This window comes from Eurypyga helias, unplaced genomic scaffold (assembly GCF_000690775.1).
Source record: "Eurypyga helias isolate BGI_N326 unplaced genomic scaffold, ASM69077v1 scaffold5087, whole genome shotgun sequence".
In the NCBI taxonomy this organism is placed as follows: Eukaryota; Metazoa; Chordata; class Aves; order Eurypygiformes; family Eurypygidae; genus Eurypyga; species Eurypyga helias.
This window is the reverse complement of record NW_010259707.1, coordinates 2,450-20,385: the sequence shown is the minus strand read 5'-3', so window position 1 is coordinate 20,385 and position 17,936 is coordinate 2,450. Positions and strand designations below refer to the sequence as shown.

At 47.0% G+C, this 17,936-nt stretch overlaps 1 protein-coding gene across 1 annotated transcript in view; it reads left to right on the top strand.

Moving 5' to 3' along the window:
- RAPGEF4 (Rap guanine nucleotide exchange factor (GEF) 4) overlaps positions 1 to 17,256 on the top strand; it is a gene marked incomplete at its 5' end in the record, with an annotated part of 37,313 nt that extends 20,057 nt beyond the window's left edge. The window contains 6 exons of the mRNA XM_010154736.1: positions 3,922 to 4,012; positions 6,175 to 6,225; positions 6,862 to 6,949; positions 7,280 to 7,344; positions 15,186 to 15,240; positions 16,724 to 17,256. Of these exons, the coding sequence (XP_010153038.1) occupies positions 3,922 to 4,012; positions 6,175 to 6,225; positions 6,862 to 6,949; positions 7,280 to 7,344; positions 15,186 to 15,240; positions 16,724 to 16,851 (478 nt within the window). The remainder of the gene's footprint in view (positions 1 to 3,921; positions 4,013 to 6,174; positions 6,226 to 6,861; positions 6,950 to 7,279; positions 7,345 to 15,185; positions 15,241 to 16,723) is intronic.
- Positions 17,257 to 17,936: the final 680 nt, after the last annotated feature.

The window sequence follows — 17,936 nt, the reverse complement described above, 5'->3', positions numbered from 1 at the left end:
TGCCCCACCCCTGTGATCATCTCCGGTCCCCTCCTCTGGACTTACTCCAACCAGTCTATACCCTTCTCATGTTGGGGTCCCCAGAGCTGGAGGCAGTACTGCAGGTGGGGTCTCATGAGAGCAGAGCAGAGGGTTGACATACCACATTGGTCTCCGTCTGAACAGTTTGCCAAGGTGTGCAGTGAGGAACTGCCTATGTGTTTGTCTGCGATGTCGGGCACTGTGACTGGAGGCCTTTACCCAGTCTTACCCAACAAAGTTACTACTTGCAGTTAAACCATGAGCTGTAACTTCTTCGCGTGGTTAAATGTAGTGGTATGACGGCAGAGATTACTATTGTAGCTGCCATGCCACCCTCCTCGCAGTTAGTATGTCCACATAGCTGAAATGAGTGCTCACGCGAAACTGCGCCTCAGCGTGCCTCCCTCCTCCGGGCATGGCCTGCGCTGCGCTTGCGCTTGGCCGAGGCCGAAGGTTTTCCAAGATCTGGTAGCAGGCATGCAGGATCAGGTTTATATTCGGAGTGGCAGGCAGAATTTACCTCTGTGGTTTCTAAAAATAGGTGTGCCGCACATTCCATTCCCTCATTCGGCAGAGAGACGGGGAACAGGCCGGGAACAGGCAGGCTGTGCCCAGGAGAGGGCACTGGCACCCGCGTACAGGCCAGCGGGGCCTCCCTGGGCTTGCAGGCACAGCATGGGAAAATGTTGAAATGTGGTGAATTAAGATACAGTGGTGATTTCCATAAACGCTTGAAATCAAGCATCCTAAGAATGACATTTAAATGTGCCCTTCATACACGGCCCCGGCCCGCGGGTTCCTCCGTGCCGTGGGTTTAATCCTACGCTATTTACAACAGCTTGACAACCTCCTGTTTACTTCCATGTTTCTGGTGTCACTACAATGCTAAAAATAAGCAGCTAAAAGCGGTCTGCTCCGCCGAGTCCTCTTTGTCTCCTAAAAGCCGAGAAATCCGAAGCACGGGATTTGCTGCGGCCAAGGCGAGCGGGCAGGTTTAATTGCAGCCGCTGGAAAGGCACTGGGAAGTTGTGCCAGGCTGCTGCCCTCTGTGCAGTGCTGCCATGGCAACGGGGGCTACAGCATGCGGTAAAACAAACACAAAGTGCACCGAAGTTAGAGGGGAGAAAAAGCCAAGGAATTGGATCAAAAGATGCAGGCCCAGGCCTTGAAGCGGTATCTTTGAGGAAGTTTTGCTTGTGAAGATCCTTCAGACCTAATGAGAACTTTGCCCTACCCAGAAGTACTAGACTCATTAGAAAAGTGCTCGGGGAGACCAGCTCAGTGCTGCACTATTAATCTTGGGTGGTAACGAGATGCCTTGCACGTACGGATTTTCAAAGGTAGCTGTTACTGAGAAACCCGTGACTGGGGGCTCAGACGCCATCGCAGAAGGCACATCATTGTGTCTGCCGCCCCACGCACCCTGCGATGTGTGCTCCCGTCTGGGCGGGCACGCGCAAGGCCAGGCGCTGGCTCCGAGGGCTGCGCGCATGTGCTTTCAGTTCCAGGAGCCGCTGGTGCCTTTGGATCTGCTGGGGAAGGATGCAGAGGTTACGAGGTTCATCTCTTTGCTCCAGCCGTTGTAGGATTAAACTTTCAAACAAAGGGGAGAAGCGGACTGTATTTCCTACAGTGAGTCTTCCCATATTAATTGTATTAGAAAGGCCTTCTAGGATGTCCTTGCACACATGGATATCCACAAACCCAGTTTGTATACACTTCCTCTTTTTCTATATTTTTCCTCTTTTTCTAAATGCCCGCAGGCAATTTAGCAGTCGCCATGTATATCACTGTGCTCAGACACTTCCATTCTGTTTTTGAAAGGCACTCTTTTCATACACTCCCCCATGTTACAAGCCCGAGGGGTCGGTAAGAAATTTCTGACAGGTGTGTCTACAGGGAAAATGCCAAGATGAATACGTTTGTGTAAGGACTGAGAGGTTTTAACCACATGTGTGTGTTGGTGTATGTGTGTGTTGGTGTACGTGTGTGCGCCCAGGTCGTGCTAACAGGAAGATTTTTCCAATACAGCCTGGTTTGGGAGGCAGGGGGAGCTCTGCTCTGGGCACACTGTGGTGCTTTGGAGGATCCACTTTCTGACATTTTACAGGCAGCAGAGATGCAGTGGAGCCATGCAGCACTGTTTCTCCTTCTTTACAGTGGTCTTCTGTCTGGAACGGACCTATTTAGTGTAGAGCCTGTAGAATTCACAGAATATTTGGTGTAGAATGTCCTACATCTATGGGGATTTTAACGGGGACTTTGTCAAATTACATTGCTTAACAGGGTGTTTGGCAAAAATTTTCCTTTTTAAAATGAAAGATAAATCCAAATAAATTACTCATTGCAGATACATTTGCAGCTGCCTACTATGTTTGAGCCTTACTGCTGCCACAATTTATTCTCAGTGTGACAGACTGTGGACACTTTCTGGATTTAGTTGTGCCTGGGAAAAAAATTATCACTGACAGCCTGGCTGCTTTTCACCCATATCTCCCCTCAGATCCACTAGTTTAGGCTCTCTCCCTAACCTGCTCTAGTCAGAGTAAGTTGGGGTAGCTTTAGCATTTCAGCTTATCTTTGCCATCCTTGCTCACTGTCCCTGCTATGATGTGGGAGAATTTGTATGAGCAGCTCTGCCAGCAGATCTGAGGGGGCAGCAGTCTCCAAGAGACGGGCCGTCAGATGGCAGAGATCATGTTTTTTCACACAGTGCGGACACAAGCAAGGCCCAGACTTAAAGGATTCACCCACTCAGTACGTCGAGTCTGGTGAAACGGAGGGATGGGAAGAACAGAATGGCAACAGGGCGATGTGGCAGTTAGGGAGTGGGAGGGTAGTGTGTGATGACTGTACTGATTTCATCTGTAGCTGAGGATACCTCAGAGGACCTAAGAGCTTCAGCGATGAATAAAAACATCTGAGAATTGAATCTTCTGCAAGTTTTCTTGGTAAACAGCAAAAGAAGCAGAGACTAAGGTTCTAAGATCAGATGTTGGCAAATCAGTTGTGAAAAGTCGCCCATTATTTGCAGGAACCTCACAAGACACAGATTTGTGATGTTGGGGCTTTGTTCTCCCTCTTCCCATCGAGTCAATGAGCCACCGGATGCAGTCCCAGCTGAGCAGTTCTGCGGGCTGTGCCTGTCAGACTGTGCCTGCTCCTGCATGTGGTGTATTGGATCTTCCATAATGCTTATTTACTTGTTCCGGTTTTCCCTGACTGGTAACAAAAGCTCTCCTTTGCACAAGGGATGAAGAGTGACCTGGAGCTCCTGCTGCCCAGGTACCCTTTAATGATACTGGTCCCAAATGGCAGATCCTTGCTTGAAACATCCTGAAGAGTCCCAGAATCTAGAAGTACTAGTTAGGACTTTAGAACTCGGACACAGCCAGAGTGGTCTCCGAGGCACGGGCATCTCTGGACAGATGGTCTTCTCCCTTTAAAACGACTCGGCACCTCTGTAACTGCGTTGAAGATTGTCTAGGGGCAGCTTCCAGCGTGCAGTGGCTGCTCAGAAGCCGCAGGCAGGCTCTGCAGCAAATGAGGCTGTGAACCAGTTGCCTCCACTGTTTCTGGTATACCCTGGGACCGAATGGAGCCCAGTTTCAGGACTTTGTTTCTGGGTGGGGAGGAACTTCAAAGACTCCTTTAATGTCCTTGCAGAAGCTGGCACCCAGTGAAGTGGAAGCAGGAGGGCACTTTAGGAGGAGGGTAAAGGAGCCCGCCGAGTGTGGTGAATTACTCACCCGTTGGTGGCGTGCCATGGTGTGCCAGCCAGGGCTGCCCACAGCAGCCCCGTCTGTGCTGGCTGCCTGGGTTCAGCTCTCTCCGTGTTGCCGTGTGTGCTTCTGCCCTGAGCGATACATGCCGCTGAAATCCTGTCTCTTTGTGTTTCAGCTGTAAAGAATACAAAAATCTGAACTCCTTTTTCGCTATTATTATGGGACTGAGTAATGTTGCTGTGAGCCGTCTCTTGCTAACGTGGGAGGTAAGTCCGAGCTGAAATCCACCTCCAGGAAGTTTCACTGGGATTTGTGCTTTTACATTTACTGACTCGGCTCCCGAGCATAAGCCTATAGCTGAGGCTGACAGTTTGTTAGTGCGGCAGTAGGCCCGCAGGTGCCTTGAATACTCACGGGCAGCTAACGAGTGACAGCAGCAGCTTCCACTGATGAGCTCAACTGCCAACAGCACGAGCGGGCTGACACCTTGCATCAGCCCATCGCTGACTTGGCTGTTCATTAGTGAGATCACCCCATAGATAAAATCCACCCCCTGTTTATACATACTATATTCTGATCTCCATGTGGACTCTGTTGCCCTGTTAAAATGGGGGTTTGCCCTAGCCAGTTCTGGCTTTCTCTGACGTGCATTCCCCCACGTACTGTCAGTCTGCTCTTCGTTCTCAAAGCTTCCACCTTTGTCCGTGGCTTTGTTCTCTCGAACGCACGGCTGTAAAAGGGTGCGGTGTCCAGCAGGGTGAGGTGGTTAGGCACATGTGGCCACTGGGAACGTACCGCTGGTCCAAAGCAGCGATGGTTTGAATATGCATGTGTTTTGTTTGTTAGAAATTCAGAACAGTTAGCATGACCGAGGTCACTGACGCAACCCAGACCAGCATCTGAAAACCCTTAAGAAAGTGCTCTGAAATAGGAGGTCAGCCTGAGACCCCAGCCTCATTTTCCAAAGCACATGTCGCATGTGGTATATACTGTCAGTGCTGAAGGCGAAGATTTGCAGATCAGTCTCCCGAAATGATGACCCTTCCCCAGAGGAGTAGCTGGGGGAGTTTAGACAGGACAGGGGAAGTACAAAGGGAGAAGAGGGAATGGAATGTATGGCCTACATACATGCAGCAGTGTGAAATGGGCAGAGGGACGGAGGGCTGGAGGGGCACAGACCTTCTGTAGGAGTGGGGTATGACGCCGAGTTCCAGGAAATGTTACCACCCTCCAGTTCTGTAGGGCAGTCAGTTTATCAAGAGACTCTCCACAGCTTGGTTTTTAGCCAGGTATGTGTGCAGCAGACATTTAATCATACCGAGACCCGATCTTTGCTATATTATCATGCATTTACATTAGTTGCATGCACAGATTAGGTATTTGCAGGTGCAAATGTCCAATTATACCACTTATTTCACAAATACCTAATCTGCATGCATATGCAAACTAGGCACGCAGTTGTTCACACACATCATTAAAAATTAGGCCCTTGCTGTGGCACAGTGTAAATATCTTGCTAGGGTACACACTCCAAATGTAGAAAGTATAGCAAAAAATCAATCCTGCACTGTAAAGTCTCTGTTAATTTTTAATGCTACCTGCTGCCAGTAATAGTCTGATTGAATCAGCAAAGAGAGGAATTTCCTATTTAAAACTAGGAAGCTGACATATTCTCAGCCTGCAGAAAACATTACTGTGATCTCTGAAACCAATTTATGTACACCTTGTAGTCTTTATAGTAAAATTATTTCATATGTGTAACACAACACATATTAAACACATATTTTCCTGAGGGGGAAAGAAAATATTTATGAAAGCCCATCTCATCCCAATCACGGCATGATCAGCAGACTGTGATTTGTTTGTGTAGGTACTGAGGACTGAAAAACTATTCGTTCATTTATACCCAGAAAGCGGTAGAGGCCCTTGGCTGCTGGGCATGTCAAGGATTTCAGGAACAAAAAACCCTCCTGGAAATGCCCAGGCATGGGTTTGAATGTTGCAAGGGCAGTTCATCATAGGTGTGAACAATTAAGCCGAGCTGCCCCTAGGCAAGCTGTGTGTGAATTGTGTTTTCAGGTAGGTTGTAGTCGGGAATGGCCTGGAACCAGGGACCTGAACTCTCACTGAATTCCGAATCCAGTGATTGCGACCTGAGCCAAAGCAAGACCTGAATCTAAACATCCCAAAGGAGTACATTCAAGTTGGGGTTTGAATCAGGATCCGGGTTTCATGGCTGGTCCTGTCTCTATTTATAATCTGGTTGCTAGGAGACATGTTGTATTTTAGATTAGCACATTGTTAGAAATATCTGGCGAAAAGAGCACTTTCCTGACTTAGGGCGTTGTAGAAGGGGCTTGCATGTACAGGAAAATTACCACACAAATCAGATTTAATTAAGGTTTGCTGTTTTTGTTTTTATTAACAGAAACTTCCAAGCAAGTTCAAGAAGATCTATGCAGAGTTTGAAAGCTTAATGGTGAATAGCAATAGATCCCTTATTCTGTGCACAATCTGAGCTCATTCAGTTTCTGAGTAACGGGTTTGAATTCCTTGATTCAGAACATTTTATATGCCCTTGTTTGACTTTAAGAAGTTTATGATCCCATTTTAGAGCTGCTAAAACAAGTATGTATGACTAATAAATTATACTCTTAGGAACCCACTCTGGGAGAACTTATGTACCACTCCGAGTTAATCTGGGAACTCAGAAAAGCTTTATCGCGTGTTTTCCGAGAGTGCATATGGGAAATTATATTTTCCAAGCTGGATTTTTTCGGGCGGTGCGTTTCAGTGTTAGCACATACGCCAAAGTGGCTCTGCAGCTGCAAGGCGGGAGGGCAAATGTGTGGTGCTTTGCCGAACAGGTTCTTTGTAACCGCATCCCGCCTTGCTGCTTGGCATGAAAACGTTCGTGCGTAGCAGCCGCACGCTCACCGCGTGAGCGGTATGGGAGAGGGATGACAGTTGTTTTAGCTTGCTGATGCACTTTTAAAGCCATGGGAGAAAATAATTATTTTAATCAATGCCGTGGCATCTAAATGAATGCATACAGAGTCTCAGTACACGTGATGATCCCTGTGAGTAATTATCTGATTTCTCTTTTTTTCTTAAGGATCCATCAAGAAACCATAGGGCCTACAGACTAACCGTCGCTAAATTGGACCCTCCAATAATTCCTTTCATGCCACTACTCATAAAAGGTAAGCTTGGATGTTACCAGAATTATTAACTTGAAAGCTATTTGTCAAATATTTGAAGAGTAGCAGCAAGAAAAAGCAAAAATCAATCTCAGTGTGAGGTATGATCTTGTTCCATTATAAAAAGCATGACACAGAGACAAGAAAAGCTGCTTTAGTACATCTGAGTATCATACCTCAATTTTACTAGTCTCAGAAATGCTGCAAATTAAAAACCACACGGTAGACTTTTACAGCTGCTCTGCTTTTTCTAAGGGGTAGATAAAATGTTCTGCTGCTTTGTACGGCCGGGATTCAGTAATGGGCTTTTACGTGCCTTGTATTTCTACACAGACATGACGTTTACTCATGAGGGAAACAAGACGTTCACTGACAACCTTGTGAACTTTGAAAAAATGGTATGTATGACCTCTTTGAAATGAAAAATTTAAAAAGACGTCCCTATTCATCTCTGTCTTCAAGAGTGAACTTCTCAACGATGACTTCCGGGGCTAGGGAAGGTGACGGGAGGACCAAGAGGTGGCAAAAATAGTCTGCATTGTGCACAGCACCTGGACCTCCGGGTTTCTGGAAAACCTCACAGAGGTGGAGAAGCAACTGCCCACTGAGCCAAGGTGCTTCCTGGGAGAAGCAGCAGCAGTGGCAGGAAGCCAGTTTGGGACCAAGCTGTGATTTTAACTGCTGTTCCTTCAAACAGGACCAAACTGCCGCAGGCCAGGATAGTTCTGCATTGCTCCTCAGAGAATGAAAGGGCTTTAAGACAGAGCGTGCCCAACATCTTATTTTCTTCTTTCCTAAAACAAGTGAAAGGAGATTTCCGTGGCTTGATTGCTTTTATTTTGGAAAGGGGAATCAATGACAGGAAGTTAGATTACACTCAAATTTGATTTATTTTAAATCCTGCACCTAAGCTCTCATCATTTCAAGCACTGTTGTCAAAAACGGCAGGCAGGCAACTTCCCATGGCAGAAATCTTGGTTGCAACTCAAGTTTCTCAGCAGTGAGAAGCAGTTTTATTGGTTGCTAAAGCCATGTTCTTCATTACTGTGGTTAGTGACACCTCAGAGCCAGGGTTAGCCATGCCCAGCGGTGAGATGCTGAACTGCAAATCCAAGCCTGACTTACTGTGTCTGCAGTAAAGCCCCCCATGCAGCAGCCATGCTAGAACACACCTACTCTGCTGGTTCCCAGCACTGCAGCAACCTGCCCTGACTATGTCCACTGCACTGCGGAGGGGCTTCTCTTACCTGCTGAGCACTGACACCACGGAGGGCAGGAGAGGAGGACTCTCCTTCGCAAACTTCACAGAAAAGTGATCATCACTCTGAGTGAATTCTTCAGTCTGTAGCTCCAGGCCAGCCTCTCTCTGAGGGTGAAAACATCTCTCTGCCAAGCTAAGACTTCTCTGTGGGCAAATGGTAGTGCTAGTGCCTGAGCAAGGGCCTGACCTCACTTTGCAATAATGATGCTCTGTAATTGCATATGCAAGTTGGGTTGCCATCTCCTTCCAAAGGCCTTGAGCCTTTTACCTGCAGAAAAGGACGTTTTCCTGGGCTGCTTGTTCTCATTAGATAAATATTTACATTTTAGTGTAGGTAGTAAATATGTTGGGGAACACAAAGGGATTTCAGACTTGGCTGGAGCACCTCCAAGCCAGGAGGGGTGGCAGCTGCATTGCTCGAGCCATGTGGCTGGCTCCATGGTCTCCACCTCACCTGGCCTACTCACACCTGAGCCAGAAGAGCCAGTATGTCCGCAGCCCTCAGAGCCCTGTGCCTCTGGCTCTTCTTTAGGGCCGATCATGTGTGAAAGCCATGACCAGAGGCCCGAGCTCTCCTGCAAGCACTTGCCCGTAGGCAGAAGTTCCACCTGGGGTTGCCATTAAGAACGGTCAGGGCTCTACCTGAAAGCTCACTCCGCTTTTTCTTCCGGCCTTACTACCAGTACAGCTTCCGTGTTCTTCATGCTCTCCACTGGCTATTCTGCATGCTTCTGTGGTGTTGCTACTGCTTCCCTCAACCCACAGCTCTTCAAAGCAACATGTCTTCAGGTTCCACCTACATAATTCATCCAAATCCTGATGTGCACCTGGCAGTTTTTAGCTTTTTGCATGTGTCGTCAGGTCAAGGAAAGAAGAAAAGCCAAGTGTTAAACCCCAGCCGCTGCCGCCTGCGTGCGTTGGGCTCATGGCTGTCACATCCACACGTAATTGCCAGACACTAGCTAGTGAAGACAAGGCCGCTCAGCCAGGTAACGCACAGCTAAATTCCGCTCTTTTACATAAGCAGCAACTCAAGGTAGATCTGGGGTGGTATGCTGCCATTCTCAGAAGAAAAGCAGAAACCCCATTTCCTCGCAGGAATCGTGTCCTTCCATTTGTTGTCCCTGCCTGTCTGTTCTGCTGCACGGCGTTATGTCACAAGCAGATGGAGATGCCTCTGAGTACTACTGGGAGCCACTCTACGGCTGCTCTGTCTGAAACATCTTCCTTCTTTGGACAAATTATTTCCCTTGATCCATCTGAACTTCGGTGCTCGCTCCAGTTTGCAAATAAAAGTATCCGGGTGGTTGCCACTGGCGGTGCCATTTGCCACCGGAGGAGGTGGGTCGCTCCGTCTCCGTGTAAGCACAGTGATGAAACTGAGAACAGCCCTTGGCCTCGTGCCTGCATTCTCACCGCAGAGCTCTGATCCCGACAGCTGATGTGCTGCTGACAACTTTATTCCTGTAACTGGCAGCCAAAAGTAGAAGCTTGATCTAGTGGCATCTTTTCAGCTGAAACAGCTTCCTTTAAATCTTTTATGTTTTCTGATGTTTCTGCTATTATTTATATTAAACAGTGCACCTTAAAACACACGGGAGCTGTCAGACGGTGTCTGAGCCAGGAGTTCCCCCAGTGCCAGAAGCGGCAAGGCCTGGTTTCCTAACCGTTTGTTTCATGGCTGCCTGAGCTCTGCTCGGAGCTTTCCTCGTGGCTGGGGCATGTGTGGTTTCTTCATGGCTGGGGAATTCTGTGTGAACAGGCTTTGTCATAACACAGGAACTTGCACTACAGCCTTATCCCTGCAGGAGACGGGAGAAGAGGGCGCTTACAGGGTCTCTCTCTTGTCCGCAGCCATCTAGTGCCACAGAACATCGGTAGGAGCTGTTCTGTGTTTGAAAACTCCGGGTTCTTCTCTCAGATCTGACAAAATTATCTCGCGGAGAAGGGAAAAACAGACGGTGTTCAGCCACGTTAGCCTAGGCTTTTTTAGCAAGTCGAGCTAAAAAGGAAAGGGACTGAGTAAATGTTGTTCCTGCTACACTACCCTATAAATTGCCCTTTTCAGAGGTGCGCTGGTGGAACCGTGGTATTGGCAGTACTGGGGAACGTCACTCTGCAGAGCATTGCTGAGCTTTACCTGCTGCTGCCTTTGGAACCGCCTGCTCCTTCTTCCCCATTTCCTGATCCCCATGGATGCCTCTTATTCGGAGGAGGCTGTGAGGAGTGGGAGGGCAGGGACAGCTGGCCAAGGAAGAGAATACCGTGCGCGGTAGGGCCACAGCCATGTGTAAAGGGGAAGTTGGTAAGCAGTGTATCAGTAGTATAAGTCTTTAGGAAAAGGCTTTGTCTTCAGTACCAAACAAGACAGGGTTTTAGAGAAGTACTGAAGGACTTCCACTTACCCCGCTGTAAGAAGCCGATGGAGACAAGGTGCCAGTGGATTCCACCATGGTGTTGCTCAACTGTGCCGTCTAGGCTGGCATATACTCCGTGGCCGTGCGTGGTAAGAGCTACCTGCATCTCTTCTCCACCAGTGAGCTGGTGGTGGATGGTAGATGTAAGCGTTGCTTACGTCCGTGTGAAAACTGAAACATGCTTGTCACGGGGGAGCAAGGGATGGAGAAGCTTGTGAAGTTCTTAAACTGCTGCAGCTGTAGTTGGGGACGTTTTGAGAGCTCCAGGTAGGTAAAAAGACATCAGTAGAGAGCAAACACAATTAGTTTGTGATCTAGAGTACACACTGGTCTTGTAAGTCCATTAATGACCCTCTTTCAGGTGAAGGAGAGCCCCCAGAGCTGTCAGCAGTATCAGCCCCTATAAACTCTGTGTGATTCACAGACACGGGACGACCTGCAGTGCCCACATGGCGATACATAACATTCCAGTGGCACTGCTTTTATAGCTGTAGATTTAGAAAAAATGTGAAAGCACTCTTCTAGAATTATGACTTGCCAGGGAAAGGCGAGGGGAAAGCGAGGAAGGTACTGAGCATGGCTGTCCTTCAGGAGAGGCAATATTTCATACTCCTGACCACTCACAGATTCGCATTTTCCAAACCTCAGCTGCACAATCCTGCACTCAGAGTACCAGGGCGGAATTGGTGTTCATAGACAGAGGGAAGATGCAGTTATCTGGGAACTTTATCAGTGCCATTTCTCATCAGACAGCCCGAGCAAAGGTCACTTTCCATGGTACCACCTCCACGTCGCACTGCCCGGCACGTCCCAGGAATGGCACCTGTGGGGGAGCAGAAGTCTGAGCTGCCACAGCAGCACAAGACAGCGCCACGGTGCTGGCCACTGATGCTTCTTGCTGTCAAGGCTCTTCACCCTTCAGGTGTGAAATGAGGATTAGAGAATCTCTGCATATTGGTTTTCGGGTTCTGTGGAGATGAACAAAGGGGAATTCACACTCTGGGCCTTATGCTAAAAAAGGGCAAACATTCTTTCATTTTTGGAACATAAAGATTATGCAAAAAGTGTGTGACTAAAGCCCTTAGTAGTTTTCTATGGCATATATGAATATTTATGACATTCAGCAACCTGGGTTTGGAATGGATTAGAAGATAATGTGCTGGCCTGCTGCCACTATTCCAGACTGCGTAGCACGTGGAAGGGTATTGTTGTGTGTATGTGTCACGTGCTGGTCGTAGTGGTTGCTGCTGTATTATGCACTGGGTTCTGTTTCACAAAGATCCAGATTTAGGTTTGTATGGCTTTTCGATAATGGCCTTTCTTAGCACAGTGAGTAAACAGAGGTTAATTTTTGCAGGCATTACCTAGAGGTAATCCTCTGTTTGAAGAGAAATTGTAAGGAGCTGGCAATCAAACTTCCATCTGAACATTTTCTCTATGCACGTTTCTGGTTTTCTTGAATCAAAAGAAGACAATCCAACTTATCTACCAGATCCAGGATGGGAAATTCACTTTCATTTCATATGCTGGTTTTCCGTTCAACGTGCACCTTCCTAAGAGGAGCTCTTCTGCGTGTGTATTAGCACTTGGAAAAAGGCAACCTGAAAGCTCTTTAAGGATACATGATGCTCCTCAGTCCCCACAGAGGGTTGCCATACTGCCTTCTGGCCACAGTGCCTCCATTTATTCTGCCTTAATACCCACTTCCTCACTCCTTTGTGTTTCACCATTGCCAGGACACTTAAAGATGCTCAGACTGAATGAGGTTATCCTCGGGAATAGGCAAAGTAACTCCTCAAAATGAAGCCTTTCAGCCAACTGAAGGAAGATAAGCACTTCAGCCTTTAACCCGAAGTCAGACAAGTTCATTGCCATTTTGGGTTTCCTGGCCTGGAATAGCCCATATGGTGAGAAATTCGGAACTAGTGCAAACTTTTTAAAAACCTTCGCTACACACATCATTTGTCTTTCAGTACGATACGGCATTGCAGTACTTACTCTGGATGCTGGACTTTTTTTCAGAACAAATTCCCCACATAAAGAAAAAAAAAGAGTAAAATGATACCACAGAACACACTTTTTTGATAAATCTAACTTTTCACCTAAGCAGCTTCATGCTAAGCTAATCAAACACCAAGCCTACGGTCTAGCTCATGATGAAATGAGGCTTCCAAACCTAAGCCTTGACAGGTATGGAAAATCAGGGCGTGTATTACTGATCCAACTGGAAAGCACGTCAAGCAGCAGCAGCCATCTTCCTAAAAATGGTGTCCCTAGCAAAGCGTCCCTCGAAGCTCTGGAAACTGCATCCGGTTGGCTGGTCCGGTTCAGCTTTACGGTCTATCCTTCAAATAGTTCTCTTCAGGGAGTAGTTTCCGAAATGGTGTAAATCAAAGTAGCAGCCTCCCATAAGAGAGCCAAATACAAGTCCACACTGTGAGGGAGCACGCAAGCTGGTGGTGTTTGGGCTGGATGGGTTCGACCCGAAGAGCCCAGACGGTCATAGGCAGTGCCTCCTGCCTCGGTCCCGCATTGCCGCGGGTGCCCGCCTCTGCGTGCGTTAGCGGCTCCGTTGAAGACAATGGGGCTTATGCCTGTGCTTAACGCTACGCCCATACGTTTGCAAGGCACGTGCCTTAGCAAATCTGCCCAGCAGTAATGGCTTGAAGAGCTATGAGCGTAGGGGAAAAATTATTCTTACTTGAAATCTACTCAGTTCTCCACTTGACGACTTTCGGAACCTTATGAGCAGACCATATCCAAATTCCCTAGATCTTTTGGGAACGTGTGCTGTAGAATGAAAATATTTCAGATGGGTTTCAGAATACCTACATTTTGTCTGATTATGCAGCATGTAGCCCACAGAAACGTAGTATGTGATATGTCAGTGGTGTTTCTAATGCCAACCACCAGCCACGCCCATTGTTTGTATGCTGGACGGTGTGTTAAAATGTCTAAGATTATTCAGTTTGTGTGTAAGGAATGTTTTGCATTGGTGCTTCCCACTTCTGGAAGGACAGATTTCGCAAAGGTATTTTATTTATAACCTAGTTTTCAGGTAAGGTTGCACTTGTGTAGGAATTCTAAGGAGCGTATGCCGCAGGTTTCGCTGTTTACGAGTAAGGAATCTCTCGTTCTGCTGGGCGAGTGCTGAGGACTAGCCTGTCAGTCTGGCACAGCGTTTCAAGAAGGTACGAAGCAGCCTGGTGAGAGGGAGCTGTGTTGTAAGCGCTGGGACAAACACTGGACTGATTTGGAATAGCATTTCCTTCCTTTGGTTTTTCGTAATCGAAGCAAAAGAAACCAATGTTGTCCTTAGGACAGTGATGGGCTCAAACTGTCTAGTCACAGGATTCAGTTTCACTGCTCAAATTTCACTTTATTTGATGTTATGCAGAACAAGGAATTCTGCCCCTGCACTGGTGGGTGTGCTAATCCCATGGGGTGCTAATCCCACAGCTCGGGATTACCATTTTGCATTCCAGAACCAAACCTGAAAGGTTTTGCTTTATGACTTGCAGTTCTTAAAAATGGATGTAAAACAGCATCTAATTTATCAGAGCAAAATGTACTGATTAATATTTTCCTAGCTAAGTGAGTGAAATGATGGCTCATTTACTGAAGAGCAGGCACAGCCAAGGGCTGAGGTTCTTCACAGAGTTCTTCACAGAGAGGGTGGTGAGGCACTGGAACAGGTTGCCCAGAGAAGCTGTGGATGCCCCATCCCTGGAAGCGTTCAAGGCCAGGCTGGATGAAAGGCCAGGCTGGATGAGTCTGTGAGCAACCTGGTTCAGTGGAAGGTGTCCCTGCCCATGGCAGGGGGGTTGGAACTAGATGGTCTTTAAGGTCCCTTCCAACCCAAACCATTCTGTGATTCTATGACTTCTACTTTTTTGGGCACTGCCAGACAGAAGTGAACCCATTTTCGCGTGGGGTTGGATGCACTTGTGCAAGCCAGCGCTGCCTAACAGGTCGGCTTGATGAAAGCTGCCTGCGGGGCCACAGCTCTAAGGGTGGCCTTCTCGGCTGTGGGTCGAGCACACTCCCAGGGGGTAGCAGTGACCATACACCCTCACATGGTCATTGCACACTGTCATTTTCCAGTAGGGCTGCCATTTAAACTCAAACTCGTGTGAAAGGGGAACGCCGAGTTTGTTCTAGAAATGGCCTTGCTGTTAGGAACTGATGGTCTGAAAATCAAAATGTGCACATGCTCCAGGGTGATGCTCCTTTTGCTTTTTGATGTGGGAACCATTCTGTGCTTCCAAGATGGCATCAAAGAAGTGCACATTGGAGGGGCTGATTGTCATTCTTCGTTAGGGCCTTTTACAGCAGGGAAAGGGTTCTTTGCGCACATGTAGATGACACTCGCACTCGTTTGAAGCCTGTGTAAATGCAAATCGCACCCTACGTATGAGGGTATCAGCATTAAAACTATATTTTCATCCATCTGACTGCTTTTATTGGCCTGTGTCTTCAGGCTCAGGCAGTTAGGTGCTTCGTTGAAATGATGATGATGAACAGTGCCTGTTCTCTGATTGCATCCCATCTTTTCTTCCAGCGCATGATTGCCAACACTGTCAGGACGGTGAAATTCTGCCGAAGCCAATCTTTCAGTAAGTGTATTGCAACATCTGCACAGTCAGCATTATCATCAGTAGCTACAGTAATTACAACTAATTCTGTGTGTAACAGAATTGCAAAGCCTGGTTTCCAGTGATTCCTCCATGCTTGGATCCTCTGATTTTTCACAAGGGGAAATATCCTTCAGGAAGCCCTAATAAGCTCCTTCTCCTCCATCTCTTTTCCAAGTATGTGAAAGAGCTAAAAATCTGTGGGATCTCTACACATCTGTCAAATTAGAATCGGCTGAAATTAGCTGCTGGGTTCGGAAGTGGTGGAAATGAGGCTGCAGACAGCAGCACACAGATAGAGATAAGACGCTTGGATAAACCCTGGTTTTGGAGGAAGCCAGGCCAGAAACATGACATTTATAAATGGCGTAACTGCATAAGGTGATGAACTTAAAACCTGCTTGTCAGTACAATTACCAGAACTTAGTTGAGGCCATGGAAGGTGACAGGGCTGTGTGCTCAAACAGGCTTGCTCTGTGGGTCTCATCCCATCTCGGTGCACCGTCGGTCCCAGTCCACACTGGCACAGCACTTCCTCAGTGCTGTATTCATTCTGCCTCACAGCAGCCTTCCTCCTCCTCAAAGAACAGAATAAATAGCAAAACCCAATGTTCCTTTCCACCTGGGAGATGAAGTTAAAGGAGCTTTGTTTCCCCCCACCATCAAGGCTTACGGCTCTGTACTTCCAGTTTTAACCCATTAAGCACTCGTGAGACCATCACAGCTAAGTTATTTAGAAATGGAAGTGGACTTTCACTAGGCAGGGTATTACAAAATGTCATATGTAGGTGTACCGTATCTAAGGCTTTGCTTTTCATACACAGAGTACATGCTCCAGTATCCTTTTTTGGAGAAGTTTCAGTTACCTTGCTCATATTTCATTAAATTGTAAGCTGTTCACTGTGAGGCTGAAGATGCTCCGATTTTAACCCAGGGGTATTTCGTCACTGCTGTGGGAGTAGGTATAATGTGGTTGAGTAATGTAAATTTTGGGGCTTGAATGGGGCAACCACGAAGCACTTCAGTGTTACAGGCACTTAATGCTGAGCTAGAAATGGGAGTATTTCATGAAAGGAGGCGTCATGGTTTTGATTCAGTTTTGATTCTGTGTGGAAGCTGCTGGTTCCAAAGCCGATGGGCAGCTTTAAACCGCACAGGTTAGCTGTGTAATCTGTGGCTACTCCCTGGCAAGGGGATGTATAAACCTGGAACCAGCAGTTTAGGTAAATGCAGCCATAGGCTGTCTGAGAGGAAAAGTTAATCTGTGGGGGTAGGAACCAGAAAGACTATCCAGAAAGACTATCAGCTGTGGAGGACAGGTTTCAAAGAGGGTGATTTCTAAATACTCTCTTTGTAACTCAGCAGGGCCTGGTGCTTCCTGTGACAGCTTGTAATGAGTTGTGCATTCTGTCCAGGCACTTGGTCGTGTAAGTGTACCAATGCTACGTGGTTTCTCTTCCACCAGATCCCGACGCAGCCCTAACTAGTAAGAACCATCAGGACGTTCGGAGCTATGTGCGGCAATTAAATGTGATTGACAACCAGAGAACTTTATCACAGATGTCTCACCGACTAGAACCGCGTCGAGCATAAACATCTGAAGCGATGAGGAGAAATGATCTTTCATCCTGTCAAGGTCACTTGTTAAGAACTTCACTTTCTCTGCTACTGCACTGCCACTACGGAAATAAGCAAAAACACATTCTGAGGTCTTAAGACAACGCACAATGTACCAGCCCGTCAGAGAACTTTGGCTGGAAGCATTTATGCACTGGGGCTGTACGGGTGGCCACGTTGTGAACAGTCAGTGCATCTTAAAGTGCAGTGAATGATTCCTCGTATGGGTCAAAAAGGCAAAAGATAAAGTAGTTAGTGAAAAATGCACAAAAAGCTTCTAACAATTCTAAGGGAGGTAGTGGTCTTCTCCCTAATTGCAAATCTGTAGTTTATGACTTATTCTCCCAGTCAGGAACAAAACCGATCATCGGTTTAGCGTGCCTGGCTGCCGCTGGCCTCGGTGCAAGATGCACGTAAGCATCTGACAAAAGAATGTAAGTTCAAGAGAGGTCCAAGCTGTAGTCCTGTTCCCAGAAGAGCTGCAAATATTTCCATGCGAAATGCAGCAGATACTAGGAAAGATGTCTCATCTTAGTCGCACTGCCCACTACTGCAAGCAGCGTGGCCATCTAGAAAACTGGCGGGACTGAGAGTATTTTGAATGATAATTAGATTAATCTGTGTTTACATTTTACTTCTTTTTTTAAACTACCTATCAGGTTTTTACAGAATTCTGTTACGATAGGGAGGTCATCAAAATCCATAGCATCAAGGTAGCCAAGGCCTGGTTCAAAAAGAGCACAATATGCACAAACAGATTTCAAGAGAGTAATTTCCTGGACATGAAAACCCTTGACTTCAGCTATAATTAATTGTGGCTGGTTAACACACATTTTCTGGTCTTAAGCATTTACAAATATCTTCATTTTCAGCCAATTGTTTTGCACTTTCAATAGACTGTAAATAAATGTTAATTCCTTAAGCTCTAGAATATTTATTTATGTAATAGCTATTGTGCCAAAATAATCCCGGTTTATTTATTTTGTTTAGCATGTTACAGAGTGCAGCTTTTGTCTTTACACTTTGTGTGCATTCTGCGCGGAGGAATCGTGGGATGGGTG